This window comes from Chiloscyllium punctatum, chromosome 26 (assembly GCF_047496795.1).
Source record: "Chiloscyllium punctatum isolate Juve2018m chromosome 26, sChiPun1.3, whole genome shotgun sequence".
Taxonomy (NCBI): domain Eukaryota; kingdom Metazoa; phylum Chordata; class Chondrichthyes; order Orectolobiformes; family Hemiscylliidae; genus Chiloscyllium; species Chiloscyllium punctatum.
This window is the reverse complement of record NC_092764.1, coordinates 32,356,408-32,376,196: the sequence shown is the minus strand read 5'-3', so window position 1 is coordinate 32,376,196 and position 19,789 is coordinate 32,356,408. Positions and strand designations below refer to the sequence as shown.

The 19,789-nt window shown below is 38.7% G+C and overlaps 1 protein-coding gene across 2 annotated transcripts in view; it reads left to right on the top strand.

Annotated features, from left to right (window-relative positions):
* The window catches only part of slc22a31 (solute carrier family 22 member 31), a 73,472-nt gene that overhangs the window by 44,945 nt on the left and 8,738 nt on the right, over window positions 1-19,789 (top strand). For both annotated transcript variants that reach the window (XM_072596074.1, XM_072596075.1), the window contains 3 exons: window positions 1,029-1,174; window positions 2,367-2,475; window positions 5,960-6,174. In XM_072596074.1, coding sequence (XP_072452175.1) covers window positions 1,029-1,174; window positions 2,367-2,475; window positions 5,960-6,174 — 470 coding nt within the window. The remainder of the gene's footprint in view (window positions 1-1,028; window positions 1,175-2,366; window positions 2,476-5,959; window positions 6,175-19,789) is intronic.

Sequence of the window (19,789 nt, the reverse complement as noted above, 5' to 3'; positions counted from 1 at the left end):
TTACTGTGTTGCCACCTCAGCTTTGTACAATTTATATCAATGACTCAATTGGAGCAGGAGGTGAAGGTTTCGTATCTGTGGTAACATTTCTTAAAATAGAGAGATGAAAGGAAGCTTGGAAGTATTTACAGGCATGGATATAAAGGATTCCTTGTTGCTGACCCTAACCTATCTTGACCCTTCTCAAAGTTGGTGACTAAAACGTTTTTTTTTGGAAAAGAAAAAATATAAGATGAATTATGGTTCCTGACTTTTTTGATGCCAACTTATCCATGAAAAGTGTCAGGCTTAATTTGTAATGTCTTGGAATATAGTTCAAAGTATTAGCTGAGATTTTCTGCTCCTCATCCAAATGCATAGGTAGAAATGATGACAATTATTTTGTTCTGAAAGGGGTGGAGGGTGGGGTGGGGTGGTGCTGGGTGCAAGAAAAACACCATGATTTGTTGAAATGGGACTAACTCTGTTATGTGATTCTATTACCCACCATTAAATATTTGAAAAATGAGCATAAAGCTTTAAATAAGTTATCTCGTAACTGTTAAATTCTGCACTGTTTCAAGCAGACTTTGTGACTTCACAATCGCTAGACTAAGTTGATACCAAGTAGCAATTCACACCTTTCATTGACTTAAATGTGTGACTTCTACTAGTTTAAAAAGTTGCATCAGAATTGTGAGGAGAAATGTTAAACTTCATAGGAACAACCTAACACACTGTTGGATAGGTCTCCGCTATTATCTGCCTCAAGGGATCAATACAACAGACCCGTAGCAGGTTTAAATACTATTCTCCTAAATGAAGAACTTGAGTCTCTTTTGTCATTCTCCAGTTACTCAATAGCTTCAGGGGCCCAAAGACAGCTTTGTTTTCAGCCCTTTCAAATCCTCTTCCCAAATGATAAGGTGCTCAGTATATTATTGCAAAAATTAGATATTTTAATAGATTTTTCTCTATGGGATGAACATTTTTTTTAATAGATTGATATCCTAATTATGAAACTAAAACATTTTTCCAACAAATTATAGCATTCCAGCTTTGTTCCCAGAGTCTCCACGCTGGCTTCTTGCGACCAGACAGATTCTGAAGTGTAAGCACATCATGCGAGATATCGCAGCAAGTAATGGTGTCAATGTGGATGATGAATTATACACCTCAAACAATGTATTTAATGGTACGTGATACACTGTGAATATGCAATGGAAAAGCAATTGAACTTACCAGTGTGTTTCAATGAACAAAGCACACAGCAAGTTCACCAGGCTTGCTTCTTAGAGATAAGATTAGAGTGGTACTGGAAAAGCACAGCAGGTCAGGCAGCATCCAAGGAATAGGAAAATCGACATTTCGGAAAAAAGCAAGCCCTTCCTGATGAAGGGCTTTTGCCCGAAACATCGATTTTCCTGCTTCTCAGATGCTGCCTGACCTGCTGTGCTTTTCCAGCACCATTCTAATCTAACTCTGGTTTCCAGCATCTTCAGTCCTCACTTTCGTCTCTTAACTATGTGCATTTCATTTCATTTCTCATTTAATCGAATGTAGGCAATTTCTACATAAATGACATTTCTTTATGGATGCAAAGCCCTCTTCCCAATCACTATCCTCCCATTTCCACAATTTGAACCTACGATTATATCTTCTACTAATGATTTTCTTATTGCACTCTTTCAAGCACTCAGACCATTATAATATTTGGTTGGTTTATTCCTGTCGCCTTCAATTCTGTTTTTGATCAATTAAGTCTCTGAAATAAAGAAAGTTGCTGGAAGCAAAGCAAATCTGTCAGAGCTGGGCAAGGACAAAGGCTATTGAATGCTTTGAATATGTTTCCTTGGAACTGGAGAAAAGCTGTAATGTGTTTGAATTTTCTGAAGTTAGGTGACTGCACTTCAAAGTACTGCTATATTGTAAAGTATTTGGGGAGGTTTAAGCAACATATTGCAGTATAATACAAGCTTTTTATTTCAAACATGTTCTCTCTCTTTTAAATAGTTATCTTGCCATTTTCAATATGCCTTTTTTAATATTTTAAAAAGCACGCTCATTTCTCCTCATTATCTGCTCTCCTATATAAATACAATTCTCATGAATCTCCCTTAATCACCTTTAGCTGTAAGTTTTGTAAACCAAAACCTAAAATGCATGCAACATCTGTTGAGCTAACACATCATTTCAGGAGTATAAAGGCAATCTTACTATATTTATCCTCTGAGTGGAATATCTATAATCAGATTTATTATTTAAGGAAACTTATGAATATTTCAAAAATATGGTCTGTCTTGGTGTGAATATCATTCTTAAGTGATGACTAATGAGCATTTTGCCTCTTTTTTTTGCTTTCCCCCCCCAACACACACCAAACACAGAGATTGATTTTTTATTTGGAGAGTTTACAGAGTCTCGTATTTACAGTTTCTGTGATATGGCCACTACTAAAGTCATTTGGAAGAACATCTTGATACTGGGGTTCACCACGTAAGTGAAGCCATTTACTAATACTTCTTTCACTGCTACCTACCCTGGATCCAGTTGTATTGCAAAAACAAGTCGAAATACTCTCCTGTTACCTTAGATGCACATCACACAAATTGTGTCTTTGTTGTGGTATGACAGCAATCTGTGTTAATGTGGCAATTTTTTCATACAGAAATGTTCATAAAGTGATATTAAAGTGCGTACTAAGGAAGCACTTAGGATAATTGGCCAAACGAGCAGATGTTAAGGACAGCCTGAAGCAGCTGAGAGATTTAGGAAGGAGATTCTAGAGTCTGTGGAATAGAAGGGAAGAGTTACTTGCCAGTGGAGAGCAGCTTATTTACTCATAAGATAGAGACTTCACTGTTAAAGGCTGGTATGTATTGGGTATTCCTAGCTTCCCTATATCACCAAAAGGGTTACTAGACTATTTTAAAGGAAAATCTGTCAATAACATTGGGCTAGAGTCACATATAGACAGTTTTCTTTAGCTATTATTTTGAAACTATCAAACTGACAAATCTGAGGGAGATCGGAGAGCTTGTGTTTTAGAACGTGCATAGGAACATTGCAAAATTTCAGTGAATCACATGGAGAATGAGTGATAATTTAAAATTTTGAGCCACTATGGATTAATTTGCAGTCAAAGAGTAGGTTGAGGCAATCAACATTCTGGTTCACGCCCAAGATAGTGACTCTGACACTGAAGTTTTTGTCATGGATTTAGCTTTTGTGCATAAATATGTGATTTTGGTCTTAACGATGCTTGGCTGGAGAAAATTGTCACTGCTTGTTTGCCATGTATTCCAGGTTGTGCTGCAAAGACAGTAAGTGGTGGATAGGGGTGATTAAAGAAGTAGACTGAGTTTGGTTAACATATGTGTGGAGGGCAAACCCATGTTTTTAGACAGTGTCATTAACAGGAAGCATGTGAATCAGAAGGGAAGCTAGGATAAAGTATTCTGGAATTCAGGCAGTAAGTATACGGGGGCTAGAAGACTATCTGTTGCTGGAGGTTCTCTAGCTGTGATCAAATGAGGTAAAACTCCCTAGCAAGACCAGCCTTACTGTAGGAAAGATAGTGTGGTAGGTGTATGAAAAGCCACAAAAATATTAGGAAGTGTAATGCATTATGGTTATGATTAGAAAAAAATATGTGAACTGAGTTTGAACATTTCCTAACCAATTTCCTACGAACACTAAATCACACATCTATGAAATTCAACCTTTCTCATATTGTAAAGTTGGCTGTTATTAGGACTTAATGATGCCATTGGACTGCAGTTTCTTTGGGAGTTGCATGCATAAGTTCACCTACCCACCAAGTATATCCAACTTTTTCATAGTTTGTCTTTCAATCAGAGCTCATTTTTATTCTGTTATTAGCACCTACTCTGGATCTGTGCCTTGTATTTATTACAACTCTGGATCTGTGCCTTGTATTTTTTACAACTCTGGGCTGGATCTTAATTGTTTAGGCAAAGGGCCAGTTGTATCAATGCTTTTTTCATGTGTTCCCCCCCCGCTCCCCCCCAACCAATGTGAGTCCTCATGGGATTTCTCACCATACCATCTTAAACTTACCTGCTTAAACGTCTACCAAAATCCTATGGCATCCTTCTCATCTGATTGTATCCCCATCTTGCCATGCACTGTTTTCAAATACCTTTCCATTCACCAGATATCCACCAACTTTTAAAGGTCACTGTGCACCTGGATGGTGCAACACATTCTGTCAGGATTTGGAGATGCCAGTGTTGGACTGGGGTGTACAAAGTTAAAAATCTCACAACACCAGGCTTTCGGAGTGCTGGTCCTTCCACAACCACCTGATGAAGGAGCAGTGTTTTGAAAGTTAGTGCTTCCAAATAAACCTGTTGGGCTATAACCTGGTGTTGTGTGATTTTTAACTTTGTACACCCCAGTCCAACACCAGCACCTCCAAATCATGGTGTCAATATTGGTCACAAATCACAAGATGTTAAATCAAAGAACATGAGTAATGATAAGCTGGAGAAAAAAATGCATTTGCATGACAGAAGAACATAATGTACAAGGTCATCAACCTTTACAAAATGTAATAGCATAAGACTTTTCTGACAGTCCCCAATACAAACATATTAGACACACAGAACAGTATCACAGGGGATGGTAGGCTCAGGGAGGGGAAGTTTATTAGCAGTGACTACCATTGCAATCTCCACAAGTGGAACATAGAATGACAGGGTGGACATCATTAAGATGCGCATTTCATGTACTAATCATTTTATCGACCATTTGCAAAGTATACAGAATTAATGTGTTTAGGTTTCAAAATGCTGTTCAAAGATGAATTCCACCTTACCACTGGTGTTTGCAAATCTAATATTGCCACTAAATTCTGCATCATTGATATCTCAATGCCCTAAAATGGAGCAAAGAATGACCAAAATTATTCCATCACTTATGAAACTTACAACGTGAATGAATAGAATGAGGGAAAGATCATTGCACTGTCAGATATGCATGACTATGGACTGAACTGAAGACAGTGAAAAGTTGAATGATTTACGTGGGTCTGGGCTAATAGGGAGGTCACTGTCCAGGTAGCTGTCTTTTTGATGTAATGTGTTGGCCACTCAACCAGTGTACATCTTCACCAAGTAAGTACGCATGCTTTGACTAAGGTAGACAACAGTTTTGCAGAGGATGCAGTTCAGCCACCTCAACCAATTTCGGTGTGGGACCTTCCAGAATACTCCTGACAGAATAGATTTATTGGGCTATAACCTGGTGTTGTGTGATTTTTAATATTGACACCATATTCTTTTCATTTGCTTTTTGGAAAAATACATAAAATCTGAATAATCGAATTTGACCAAATTAATCTTCAAGTCTTTTTTCAATAAATCAGATGGGGGATTCAGAAATGCCTTTACTCATATAGAGGTTAGAATATACAATTTATTATAGGAAGGAGTAGTTAAAGTGAATATCAAGGTGAAGTTAAATAAGTACATAAAGGAGAAGAGAAAGGAAGGATGTGCTATTGAGATTAGATAGCAAGAATGAAAAGAAGCTTGAATGAACAATAAACAACGGTATAAATCCGTTGGGGTAGATAAACCCAATTTCTGTACTGAGATATCTAATGCTATATGATATTTAATTCTTACAGCAAGTCTTACAGGTGTTATTCATTCGATGTTGATGACTCTTTAGTGATTTTCCTAGGCTCATAGCTCTAAAATAAATTCTGCTGAACAATAAAAGATACTTTTGCTCAAGAATTGTAACATCTAATCTCATGGTTTTTATTTCTTGCACTTTCATACTTGCGCTGAGATTTAAAGTCGACAGGTTTTATCAAAATAAAAATTCTTATTTCTATCTTACCACAAAACCTATTGCATTTTTTTACCCTCCTCAAAACGTAGATCTTTGTTCACATTTGACATTTCAGTAACTCTGTCTAGAAGGGATAACCTTATTCATTTTATCTCAGGTTCATTGGCAGTGGAATCCAGCATTGCTTTTCCCAAACCCTCACTGGCTATAGCTCCAATTTCTACTTGAGCTATTTCGTTGCCGTCGCTGCTGAAGGCGTGGCCCTCCTTTTTCTATACTTTACAGTGAACAGGTGTGGCCGTCGTGGCATTCTGCTACTGTCAACAATCATCACAGGCATGTCATCGCTGTTGTTGCTTGCTCTCTCTCAGTGTAAGTATAAGTGGTTACTACAATTTTTTAGCACAGGGAATTAAAAAGTGCAATTTTTTTGTTTGTGGTGCCCCTCTTTCCATTGCGGTATATAAAAAGAATTTCACTAGAAGCTATAATAAATACAAAATTACCTCTACTGTATTACAGGAAGTCCCCAGGTTACAAATGAGTTTTTTTCCACTGTTCGTAAGCCAAATTTGTGTGTAAGTCAGAACAGGTACGGGCTAATTAGTCTACCCATTCGTTAGGGTGAAATATTGTATGTAACTCGGATTATTAAAAATAATTTTTAAAAATGAGAAGCTGGAGGTCGGTTCATATTTACATGACATTCGTAAGTCGGGTGTTCATAAACCTGGGAACATCCTGTATCTAGATGACATGTAGCTGAGAGATCAGCTCCAAATTTATTTAGAAGTGAAATGCCCTGTATTTTGACTTGCCTTTTAAAGAAAAAAGGGATGGTGATGAGTCTGAGTTCATCATAGTTGGAAAGGATTAAAATCAGTTGCTAAATTCAAATTGAAATGGAAAAAATTAGAGCCGCCTTGTTCAGTTCTTCATGGGATTTCTTAATAGGACATGGTGCTGAATTCTTTGGGTGAGATTGTTACGAGTGATATGTAGCTGGTAACTAAATTGAGGAATGATTGAAGACCACACATTTCTAGTTTATGTAATGATAAAATCAAGCAAAGGTTGATAAGTACTCAATGTGAATAATCCTAAAATTTTGAACCACACATTTGAGAGGATTAAGTAAAAAGAAAATACTTGGCAAACTGGAGTTCATACCAAATCAGAGGGGAACATTATCTCCACTGGTGAAGTCTTACCTAGCATACAAGAAAATAGAGCTTTTTGGAGGCCATTAACTCTGCCCCAGGAAATCACTTCAGAGAGTTCCCTATGCTCAGTCATTTTCAGCTGTTTTGTCAACAATCTTTCCTCTTAAAAAGGTCAGAAGTGCTAATGTTCACTGACTAAAATGTTCACCATTTCCAGATCCATCAGATCATAGAACAGTTAATGATTCCTCGCAGCAAGAACTGGACAGCGTTCTGGCTTGGGCTCATGAATGCCACCTGGTGCCAAGTGGTGACCATTCGCTAATAAGAGAGTCTAACCATCTTCCCTCGACATTCAGTAGCATAACAATTTCCAAATCCCTCACCAGCAAAACCTCAGTGGTTCATTACTGGCTGACTGGGATTTTTAAAAAAAATACCATAACAAAGCAGGTTTACAGGCTTTTATTTTACATGCATGTTGTAGCCTAAAACTATGGATAGTAATGGCAGAGGCCCTGACTTATTTCCATCATGTGGCTAACTAACTCTCCTACTTTTGCCACCTGCTATTGCTCTGTCACTGTTAGTTGTATGTTATATATTAATTTTGTTTGCTGCGTGATGAGCACACATTCCATGGCCATTGAGCTGGCTTAGAAGTTGAACCCAGAGCTTGATTCAGATGCTGCAATGCTATTCATTGTGCCAAAATATATCCCATCTACAAGCTAGAAGACAGGAATGCAATAGAAGTTGTTGTACTGTCTGCATGACTGCAGCAGAAGAAGCTCAAATCAGTTAAGTCAAAGCAGCTGCTTCATTTACTTAACCCTTATTAATCACATTAAGCACTTGCTTCCTCTGCCACTAGCACACCATGGTTGCAAAGCATATGTACTGTGTAATGCACTGCAGCAACTCAGCAAAATTACATTAGTTGCACTTTCCAAAATTAATCTAGGACAGCTAATAAGTCGGTGCATAGGAATTATCATGTTCTTCAATTTTCTCTCAAACTTGCATGCCCTTCAGACTTGAAAATATTCTTGTTCTTTCATCTTCAAAATCTCTGAACACTTCTGCTTGACTTAAATTGCTGATATACCTGCACTACACAGACTAAAATTGTTCAAGGAAAGATTTATCACCATGTTGCCAGGAATAGAGAGTTTGAGATATAAAGATAGACTGAAACTTTTTTCACTGGAGCGGAGTAGGTGGAGAGGTAATCTTATTGAGGATTATAAAATCATGAGGGGCATAGATGAGGTGAATGATGAGTTTCTTTTCTCTAGAGTGGGGAGTTCAAAACTAAGGGGCATATTTGTAAGATGAGAGGAGAATTTATAAAATGAGGCAACGTTTTTAAAAAGTCATTTGTGGATGGAATGAACTGTCAGGAAAAGTGGTGAATGCAGGTACAGTTACAATGTTTAAAGGACATTTGGCTAAGTACATGAATAGAGACACTTAAGAGGGATAGGGGCCAAGTGCAGGCAGGTGGAACAATTTTAGTTTGGGAACATGGCCTGGACTGGTTGGAGTGAAGGATCTGTTACCATGCTGGATGACTGAGTTTATAAGAAGATAGTTTAGTGCCATTGAGGACAATTACGGGGATGTGTAACAAGTTATCATTCTATTTCATAATCCTGTAAGTGAATAAAAATAACTGCTGAGTTGCTAAAACTCAAATGAACTGAGAACTTGATCACTTATGACATTTATATAATTTTCCTAGTTAATAACTTGGTTGATTCTGAAGCACTTTTGGTATTTTTCAACTCCTGCTACTCAAAAGATGGAAGGTGAGCTTTTTATAGTGTAAATGAATTAAACGCTAATTGAGGTGCTAATGTGAAGTTCAATTCATTGAAGCCAGGAAAATATTTTAATTAATACGTTAATATTTTGAACATGTCATTTTCAGCAATGTTGTCTTTGTGTTTGTTTTGTACCTGTAAAGCAGCTGACATCCCTAGTATCATGGATGCCAGTCTTCATCCAATTGGATTTACTCCGTGTGATATCAAAAAATTATTGGAAGCATGGGATACTATAAAGGCTATGAGCCCTGGCAATGTTCCAGTATTAATATTGAAGGCACATGATCCACAACCTGTCTAGCCCCTGGCCAAGTTGCACTGAAACACTGATACCTATCTGAGAATGTGGAAAATTGCTGTACGTAAAAGGCAGGATATATCCAACCCAGTCAGTTATCACGCCATCTATCCACTCTTGATGACTAGTAAAGTGATGGAATGTGTTATCAACAGTGCTATAAAGCAGCACTTAATTTTTAATAACTTGTTCAGTGTAGCTTAGTTTGATTTTGCCATGATCGCTGTGCTCCTTACAGCTCATTACAGCCTTGGTATGAACATGGACCAACAAGCTGAATTTTGAGTAGAATGAGATGAGCGTGACTGTCCTGGACAGTATGGCTGCATTTGACGTCATGTGGCATCAAGGAGCCCTAACAAAATTAGAATCCAAGGACAAACTCTCTTCTAGTTAAAGTCATACTTGGCACAAAAGAAGATTAATTGTGATTGTTAGAGGTCATTCATCTCTGCTCCAGGGCAATTCTGCAGGAGTTCCCCAAGAGAGTGTCCTAGGCCTAATCATTTTCAGTTGCTTCATCAATATCCTACTCTCCATCGTAAGGTCAGAAGGGGGATGTTCACTGATTTGCACAAAGTTTAGTACCATTTGTGACCCAAATGTAGCAAGACATTGACTATATCTGGGCTTGGGCTAGCAAGTGATAAATAACATTTGTGCCACATAAAAGCCAGGCAACAACCATCACAAGCAGGAGTAAATCCAACCATCTGCCCTTGACATTCAAAGGCATTATCACTACTAAGTTCCCACTATCAACATCCTAATGTTAGTATTGACCAAAAACTGAACTGGACTAGCCATCTAGGTTCTGTGGTTAGGAGAACAAGTCAGAGATCAGGAATCCTGCAGCAAGTAACTCCTCAAATTTGTCTATCATCTAACTGGCACAAGTCAGGAGTGACATACAATAGTCCCTACTTGGTAAGTGCAACTTCAACAACACTGAAGAGGTTTGACATCATCCAGGGCAAAGCAGCCTGCATTGCCACCATATCAACATTCATTCATTCCCCTCACCATTAACACTCAGTAAGAACAGTGTGTATGATCCACAAGATGTATAGAAATTCTCCAAGGGTCTTTAGACAGCATCTTCCAAACCTCACCCCACAGAGAAGGGCAAGGGCAGCAAATACATGGGAATGCCACCATTTGTAAGTCCCTCCAAGTCACTCACCATGTTGAATTGTTAAAAAATTGTTGTTCCTTCAGTGTAGCTGGTTCAAAATTCTGGAGTTCTTGTGAACTGCATAACTAGGGAGGTAACGTAAGTTTTAAACTAAATACTGAGGGAAAGGGGCCTGGGAATTTTGGAAGTTGTGGTAAATCAAAGAGTGAACAATAAGCAAAGAGAAGGGAATTATTATGGTAAGTAATAAAGAGACAGTGACTGGAAGGGACAGAGAATCAGATAAGACTACAAAAATAATAAGGACTATTTGAATGCATATAGTATTCAAATCAAAACAGATAAGCTCCTTCTACAAATTGAGATAAGTACAATCTAGTGACCATAATTGAAAAATGGATGCAGAATGATCTAGATTGGGACCTGAATATTGAAGGTATGTAATGTTTAGGAAGGACAAGGAGCTAAGAAAGGGTGGCGGAGTGGCTCTTTTAACTAAAGATGATATAAGCACAATAGAGAGGAATGACCTAAATTCAGGAAACTAGGGTAAAGAAGTGGTTTGGGTAGAAATAAGGAGTGATAAAGGCTAGAGGTCACTTCTGGGGGGGTCTGTACAGGCTCCCTAACAATGGGCAGATGACAGGACAAGTTATAAAGGAAAAATAATTAGAGCCTGTCAAAGGGCTACCGCAGTTTTCATGGAATTTTAACCTGCATATAGACTGGAAAAATCAAATGGGGAGAAAGTAGCCTAGATGAGGAATTCAATGAATGTTTTTTGGAACAATTTCTTAGGATTTGTTATGGCAGGCTAGAATAAACCAGGTTTTGACCAATGAGATTGGGTTACTTACCCCATACTGAAAGCACCACTGGTAGCAGCAGTCATAATATGATTGAACTTTACATAGTTTTAAGGGAGAGAAGTGTAGTTAAAGGGACAGAACAGCCATTCATGGTTAACTAATACAGTCAAAGATATCATTAAATTCAAAAATATAGAAGTTTGTAAAGATAACTCGCAGTCCATAAGATTGGACAGAATACAAAGAGCAAAGGATTATTAATAGATTAATAAGAAAGGAAAATTAGAAAGCAAGAGGAAAGTTAACCAAAAATATAAAAATAAGATCCATTTCTTCAGATATTTTAAAACGTTCACAAAAGTAAATGTTGATATTTTTTAAAAATGAGTCTGGAAAATTAATAATGGAGGAAAAAGAGATGGCAGATGAATTGAACAGATTTTCTGTCAATCTTCACTAGAAAGGATGCAAGTAACATCACAGAAAATTGCAGTTGCCAAGTAATTGTGAGTAAATTGTGAAACTGCAAGCTAACAAGCCCTCAGGTTCTGAGGGATTTTATCATAGGGTCTTAAAAGAAATCACTGGTTAGCTAGTTAAAATTTTTGGCTTTAAGTTTCTAAAACTCACCTGGATTTGGGAAAAGTTCCTTTTAAATTGCAAAATAGCTAATGTAACTCCTTTTTAATGAAAAAGTGAGGAAAGTAGGAAACTGTTTACTAATTAGCTTAACATCATAGAGAAAATATTACAAGCTATTATGAAAGACTTTTACAAAAGAATGTTTGGATAGTTTAAGCAGAATTTCTCTTTAATTTCAATTGAAGAACAAAAAGAGTTCTGTTATTTACATGTTAACTTCATGGTAAGAGGAAGAGTTTTGACAAAAGCCTTTTAGCAATACTCAAGTTCTGGAATACCAAATTTATTTAAACAGTAAACAGGTTGAAAACAATTACATTGTCTTGGCCAATGAGATGACATAGCATCCTGGAAAGTGTGAGGAGCCAAAAGTCTAATGAGCATGAGGAACTCAAAGTAATTGCTACTAGTTTAAAAACAAAAATTACTAGAGAAATTTCCAGGAACTGAACATTTGTTTTGTCTAAGGGAAGGAAACTGCCATCTTTACCTGGTCTGGCCTCTGTGTCTCCAGAAGTACAACCATGTTGTTGACTCTTCATCGTTCTCTTAGCAATTACGGGTGGGCGGTAAATGCTGTGTGGCAAGAAATCATATATGACTAGCTGATTGAAGGTCTTTGAAGAAGTAACTTGTGCTGTAGATAAAGGGGAAGCTGTAGATGTATTGTACTTGGATTTCCCGAAAGCGTTTTGATAATGTGCTACATCAGCGGTTACTGTGAGAAATAAATGCTCATGGTGGTCAGGGTAATATTATTGGAGTGGATAGGAGATTGGCTGGCCAATAGTAGGCTGAGTATAGGATTACGTGAGTCTTTTTCAGGCTGGCAGAGCATCATGAGTGCTATTTCACAGGCATCAATGATGAGGCTTTGATTCTTCACAATTTGTATAAATAATTTCAATGAAGGTAAAAAGGGTATAGTAGCTAAATTTGCTGATGGCATCAAGACAAGTAGAAAAGGAGTTGTGAAGAATACATAAGGAGCTACAAAGTCTTAAAGATAGGTTATGTGAGTGGGGAAAGACCTGGCATATGGGGCTAAGTGCAATTTTACATAATTCTAAAAAAGTCACATAATCTAAATGGTGAGTGGTTGCAGAGCTCTGAGATGCAGAAAGACCTGGGTGTCCCATTGTATGAATCACAGAAGGTTAGTGTGCAAGAACAGAAAGAAATCTGGAAAGCTAATAAGATGTTATATTTTATTGAGAAGGGAATTGAGTGCAAGAATAGGAAGATTATGCTTCAATTAATCAGGTATTGGTGTAATCACGTGCAGTACTGGTCAGTCTACTTACAGAAGAATGTTGGTATGTTGGAAGCAGTTCAAAAAAAAGTTTACTTGACTAATGTCTGGAAAGAGCAGATTGCCTCTCTGAGGTAAGGCTAGACAGGCTAGCCCTATATCCTCTGGAGTTTAGAAGAGTTGGAGGTGACTTAATTTAAAAAAAAATACAAGATCCTGATGAGCCGTCACCAGTTGGATATCAAAAAGATGATCCATTTGTTGGACAATCTAGAATTAGGAGTCATAGTTTAAAAATAATGGGTCACCTCTTTAATGCAGAGATGAGGAAAATAAATTTGAGGGTCATAAGTCTTTGGAATTCCATTCCTCAAACGGCAATAGATGCAGGATCTTTAAGTATTTTTAGGACAAAGTTAAATCATTTCATGATTACCATAAGGATGTAAGATTATTGGGGATATGCAGGAAAGTAAAGTTAGGGTTAAAATCAAATCAACCATGATTTTATTGAATGGCAGATCAGGCTTGAAGGACCAAATGGCTTACTCTTGTTCCTTGTGCATTTGTGGAATGATTTTTAAATTGGAAATACTCAAGATGAGTGCTGATAGAGATATAGTGCTGGAGAAAGTTACAGAAATTGCAACTGGTGAGACCATGGAGAGACTTGAAAAGAAGGATGGCAATTTCTTTCAAATCAAGGCATTGCTAATGGAGTAAATTTAAATTATTATGTGCTGGGCAGTGCAAAATATGAAGAAGAATATAATAGAATTGAACATTTATCACTGAAACTGCTCCATTTCTCTCAAATTTTGGTGGAATAGAAAAAGCTAGATTCTGTAATTCACATGTGAACTCTGAAGTAAAAGGTGGTGTTTTGACAGAGGCCTTTCAGCTCGACTCAAGTTCTGTACTACAATGTTTTTATTTAAATAGTAGACAGGTTGTAAACAATTACATTGGCTTGACAAGTGAGAAACAAACGCATCCTGGAAAATATGGGGAACCAAAAATGTAATGAGTGTGAGGAACTCAAAGTAAATTGTTGAAGATGTTTCCAGAAACTGAAGGCCTTCACACTGGAGCAATTGGGTTGCAAACTGAATGGCAAGAACCGTGGAGCTGTGACCAAGTGCTAACTCAGATATGGTCTTTAAACCATTGCAATTTTTAAAATATTGTGAACGGCCTTGAGATTGTTGTCTTGAAAGCCGTGGTGGAAATTAAGGTGCCTTTTGCTTAACTCTGATTTACAGCTCTGCCACCTTCCCACTAATACCCCCTCATCACTATCTGAAGGTCTTTTTTTTCTTAAATACCCATCCTACATTGTCCAGTCTCCCACACTTGCCACTGTCATAATTCTCTCTGAAATATTTTCAAGCACAATTTTCACAATGGGAAAATGGTTAGGAAGCACTGGCATAGATTTCTAAGAGCCAGCTGTAAAAATAGTGAATATTGATTTGTGATCTTGCAGAGTTCCCTAGATTCTGGAAAAGTTCCCATTGATTGGAAGGTAACTATAATCCTGCTGCGCACAAAAGGTGGGAGGTGGGGGGGGGGGTGGTTGGAGGGAGAAAACTCTGAATAAAATGCCAATTGGCCAAATGTCAGAGATAGGGAAAATACAAAAAACATTTATTGAGGACATGGAGGGGGAAGGCACTAGGAAAAGCACAGATTGACAGTTTTTACGCAGGGAATTTACATTTATTGAAGCTCTTGATTTTTCAGGATGTCCAACTTTTTTTAAAAAAAGAGAAACTGCCTGCTTTACTTCATTTGAATTTTGAGAACGGATTCCATAAGATGCCACTTAGAGGCTGCTACTCAAGATTAGGGTGTATAGGATTGGGAGTAATATGTTAACTTGGATTGAACATTGGGTTGTGAAAAGAAAATAGGAGTATTAGGAAAATAGGTCATTTTCAAAACGGTAGGATGGAATGATTTAAATTGTTGCAAAGATTAATGCTTGGACCGAAGCTATTTACAATCTACATCAACAACTTGGAGGAAACTGTGACATATCACATTTATTGATAGTATCAAGAGGGTGGAAGAGTAAGCTGTGAGGAAAATCGATAGAGGCTACAAAGCTTATTGATTGGTTATGTAATTAAACAAGATGGTGGCAAATGAAGTAATCCATGTGGAAATGTGAAATTATCCACTTTGGTAGGAAAATGAAAAAATAGAACACTTTAAAAGTTTGGAAATGAGTACATTTTGGGATTCAGAAGGTTTTGTGCATCCTTGTGCGTAAATTACAAGTTACCATTCAGATGCAGCAAAGAGTTAGGAAGGCAAATCATACGTTTGTTTCCAAAGGATTGGATCATAAGAATAAGGTAGAATGTCTGGAGTATGATGTGCAGTATTGGTCTTTTACCTAAATAAAAATATACTGAATGGCGCAAGAAAAGTTCACTTGATTCCTGGGTAAAAGTGCTGTTCTTGAAGGAAAAAGCGAGTAAAATGAGCCTCTTTTCAGTTCAGAAGAATGAGAGATTTATCTCATTAAAACACTCAAACTTCTTAACATCGACCTTGCTAAACCTTCTATCGGACTGTGGAAAAGTGTAGTTTACAAGATTCCATGCAGAGACTGCATAAAACACTATATAGGACAAACACACAGAAAACTAATGACCCACATTCATGAAGATCAACTAGCCACTAAATCCTGCAACCAGCTATCCCTAGTATCTATACACACAGGTGACGAGGGCTTAAAATTCAACTGGGACAACACAACAATAATAGGACAAGTCAAACAGAAGACCGCCAGAGAATTTATAGAAGCATGGCACTCATCCATGGGCTCCATCAACAAACACATTGACCTAAACTCAATATACCGACCACTGAAACGAACAACCAGAACCTGCACCCTGAAACAATGGGAATGAAGCCACATAAGTTCCAAACAACATAGTACAACAGCACTTCACAGGAGACTCCACAGCACTAAGGATGTCACCCAGACAGGGGATAAAGTTTCTGCAATCCAAATTCACAACTCAGTGAACATTCCCACAACAATTGCAACTGTGTCTCTCCATGCTGGTGGATCTAATGATAGTCTTAGGATAAAGATTAGCCACTTGGAATAATTGACATGAGAAATGCATTTGATTGTGAACCTATTGAGAGTCATCAAATCTGATGCATGTGGGCACTAAGTCATTGAGTATTAGATTAGATTAGATTCCCTACAATGTGGAAACAGGCCCTTCGGCCCAACAAGTCCACACCGACCCTCTGAAAATCAACCCACCTAGACCCATCTCCCCCCGACTACTGCACCTAACACCATGGGCAGTTCAGCACGGCAAATTCACCTGACCTGCACATCTTTGGATTGTAGGAGGAAACCGAAGCACCTGGAGGAAACCCACACAGACTCTGAGAGAATGTGCAAACTCCATACAGACAGTCACCCAGGGCTGGTATCGAACCTGGAACCCTGGTGCAGTGAGGCTGCAATGCCACTGAGCCACTGTGCTGCCCTTAGCGAGTTTTGTAGCTCAGGTTAAGATTCTGGATAGGTTTGCTCGTTGAGCTGGAATGTTCATTTTCAGACATTTTGTCACCATACTACATTTCCTATGGTGATGTCATTTCCTGTTTTTTGTCAGGCGGTGGTAACTGGGGTCCAAGTCAATGCGTTGGTTGATAGAGTTCTGGTTGAAATGCCTTGCTTCTAGGAATTCTTGTGCACGTCTCTATTTGGTTTGTCCTAGGATGAATGTGTTGTCCAAGTTGAAGCGGTGTCCTTCCTCATCTGTATGTAAGGATACTAATGAGAATGGCTCACATCTTTTTGTGGCTAGTTGACGTTCATGTATCCTGTGGCTAGTTTCCTGCCTGTTTGTGCAATGCAATGTTTGTTACAGTTCTTGTAAGGTATTTTGTAATTGACCTTAGTTTTGCTTGTTTTCTGCGTAGGGTCATTCAAGTTCATTAACTCTTTTTTAAGTGTGTTGGTGGGTTTGTGGGTTACCATGATGCCAAGAGATCTTTTCAGTCTTTTCCAAACAATCGTTTTCGAGATGTCTTTGATGCAGGGGTGAGTGGCTAGGGTTTCTGGACATGTTTTGTCTGCTTGTTTAGGTTTGTTGCTGAGAAATCGACGGACTGTGTTCATTGGGTATCCATTCTTTTTGAATACACGGTATAGGTGGTTTTCCTCCGCTCTGCATAGTTTCTCTGTGCTGCAGTATGTGGTGGCTTGTTGGGATGATTGCTTCTGTAGTTCACTATTTGGTCAGTATGTGTTGTTTTCCTGTAGGTGCTGGTTTGAAGTTCCCCATTGGCTAATCGCTCTATTGTGACATCTAGGAATAACAGTTTGTATTTGTTTTCCTCCTCTTCAGTGAGTTTTATGCCAGTATGAGTATTATTGATGGTCTTGAAAGTTTCCTCTAATTTGTTTCGTTTGGTGATGACAAAGATATCATCTAAGTAGCGGACCCAAAGTTAGGGTAGGATGGTTAGCAGAGCTGTTCGTTCGAGTCTCTACATTATTGCCTCTGCTAAGAACCTTGGTATCTGAGATCCCATGGGTGTTCTGTTGGTTCGTCTGTAGTTTTGTTATTGAAGATGCAGTGGGTGGTAAGGCATAGGTCCACTAGCTTGACAACATTGTCCTTGCTGATGAAGTTGGTATTTGGTGCATGTGTCTTTGGTTCTTCTAATAATGTGTCAGTGTTTCCTTGGCCAGGTTGATGTTAATGGATGTGAACAGGGCTGTTACGTCAAATGAGACCATTATTTCATCCTCTTCTATCTGTGTTTGGTTTTCAGGGATTCTTAGATTGAGTGGCATGAATCTTCTTCTAAGTGTTTTAGTGTTTGGTGTAGCTCCTTGGCCAGTCTATAAGTTGATGTTCCAGGTAGCGAGACTATGGATCTGAGGGGGGTTCCTGGTTTATAATTTTTGGGTAATCTGTAGAAGTGTGGTATGTTGGATCCAACTGGTTTCATTTTTTGGAAGTCTCTCATTTATTTCTCCAGATTTCTGAAGCTATTTTGAGTAGGGCTGTAATTCGGTTCTCTAGTTGTGGAGTTGGGTCTGTCGTCACTTGTTGGTACGTGTTGGTATCGGCAAGTAGTGCATTCGCTTTCTCAATGTAGTCTCTTTGATTTAAAATGACTGTCAAGCATCCTTTGTCTGCAGGTAGGAAAACAATGTTTTCATCTTTTTTAAGTCTTTCTCAAGCTTTCCTTGTGTATTGAGTGTGTTTCCTTCATTTTTCCTGCTTGATGTTGGTGCGACTGTCTGTCTGATGGTTTGCTGGGTTTCATAGGCATAGAACATAGAACATTACAGTGCAGTACAGGCCCTTCAGCCCTCGATGTTGCACCGACCTGTCTGAAGCCCATCTGATACCAATCTGAAGTCCATCTAACCTAGACTATTCCATGTACGTCCATATGCTTGTCCAATGATGACTTAAATGTACTTAAAGATGGCGAATCTACTACCGTTGCAGGCAAAGCATTTCATACCCTTACTAATCTCTGAGTAAAGAAACTACCTTTGACATCTGTCCTGTACTATCAACCCTCAATTTAAAGCAATGCCTCCCGTGCTTGCTGTCACCATTCTTGGAAAAATGCTCTCCCTGTCCACCCTACCTAACCCTCTGATTATCTTATATGTCCCTATTAAGTCACCTCTCAACCACCTTCTCTCCATCGAAAACAGCCTCAAGTCCTTTAGCCTTTCCTCGTAAGACCTTCCCTCCATACCAGGCAACATCCTAGTAAATCTCCTCTGCACCCTTTCCAAAACTTCCACATCCTTCTTCTAATGCGGTGACCAGAACTGTACACAATACTCCAAGTGCGGCCACACCAGAGTTTTGTACAGCTGTAACATAGCCTCATGCTTCCGGAACTCGATCCCTCTATTAATAAAAGCTAAAACACTGTATGCCTTCTTAACAACCCTGTCAACCTGGGTGTCAACTTTCAAGGATCTGTGCACCTGGACACCGAGATCTCTCTGCTCATCTGCACTACCAAGAATCTTACCATTAGCCCAGTACTTTGCATTCCGGTTACTCCAACCAAAGTGGATCACCTCACACTTGTCCACATTAAACTCCATTTGCACCCTTCAACCAAGTTCTGCAGCTTATCTATGTCTCTCCGTAACCTACAACATCCTTCATCACTATCCACAACGCCACTAACTTTAGTGTCATCTGCAAGTTTACTAACCCACCCTTCTACACCCTCATCCAGATCGTTTGTAAAATGAACGAACAACAGTGGACCCAACACCGACCCTTGCGGTATACCACTGGTAACTGGACTCCAGGATGAACGTTTCCCATCAACCACCACCCTCTGTCTTCTTTCAGCAAGCCAATTACTGATCCAAACTGCTATATCTCCCACAATCCCATTCCTCCACATTTTGTACAATTAGCCTACTGTGGGGAACCTTATCGAACGCTCTGCTGAAATCCATATAAGCCACATCAACTGGCTTACTCTCATCTACCTGTTTGGTCACCTTCTCAAAGAACTCAGTAAGGTTTGTGAGGCACGACCTACCCTTCACAAAACCATGCTGACTATCCCTAATCAACTTATTATTTTCTAGATGATGATAAATCTTATCTCTTATAACATTTTCCAACACTTTACCAACAACTGAAGCAAGGCTCACTGGTCTATAATTACCAGGATTGGCTCTACTTCCCTTCTTGAACAGGGGAACCACATTTGCTATCCTCCAGTCTTCTGGCACTATTCCTGTAGACAATGGCAATTTAAAGATCAATGCCAAAGGCTCGGCAATCTCCTCCCTGGCTTCCCAGAGGATCCTAGGATA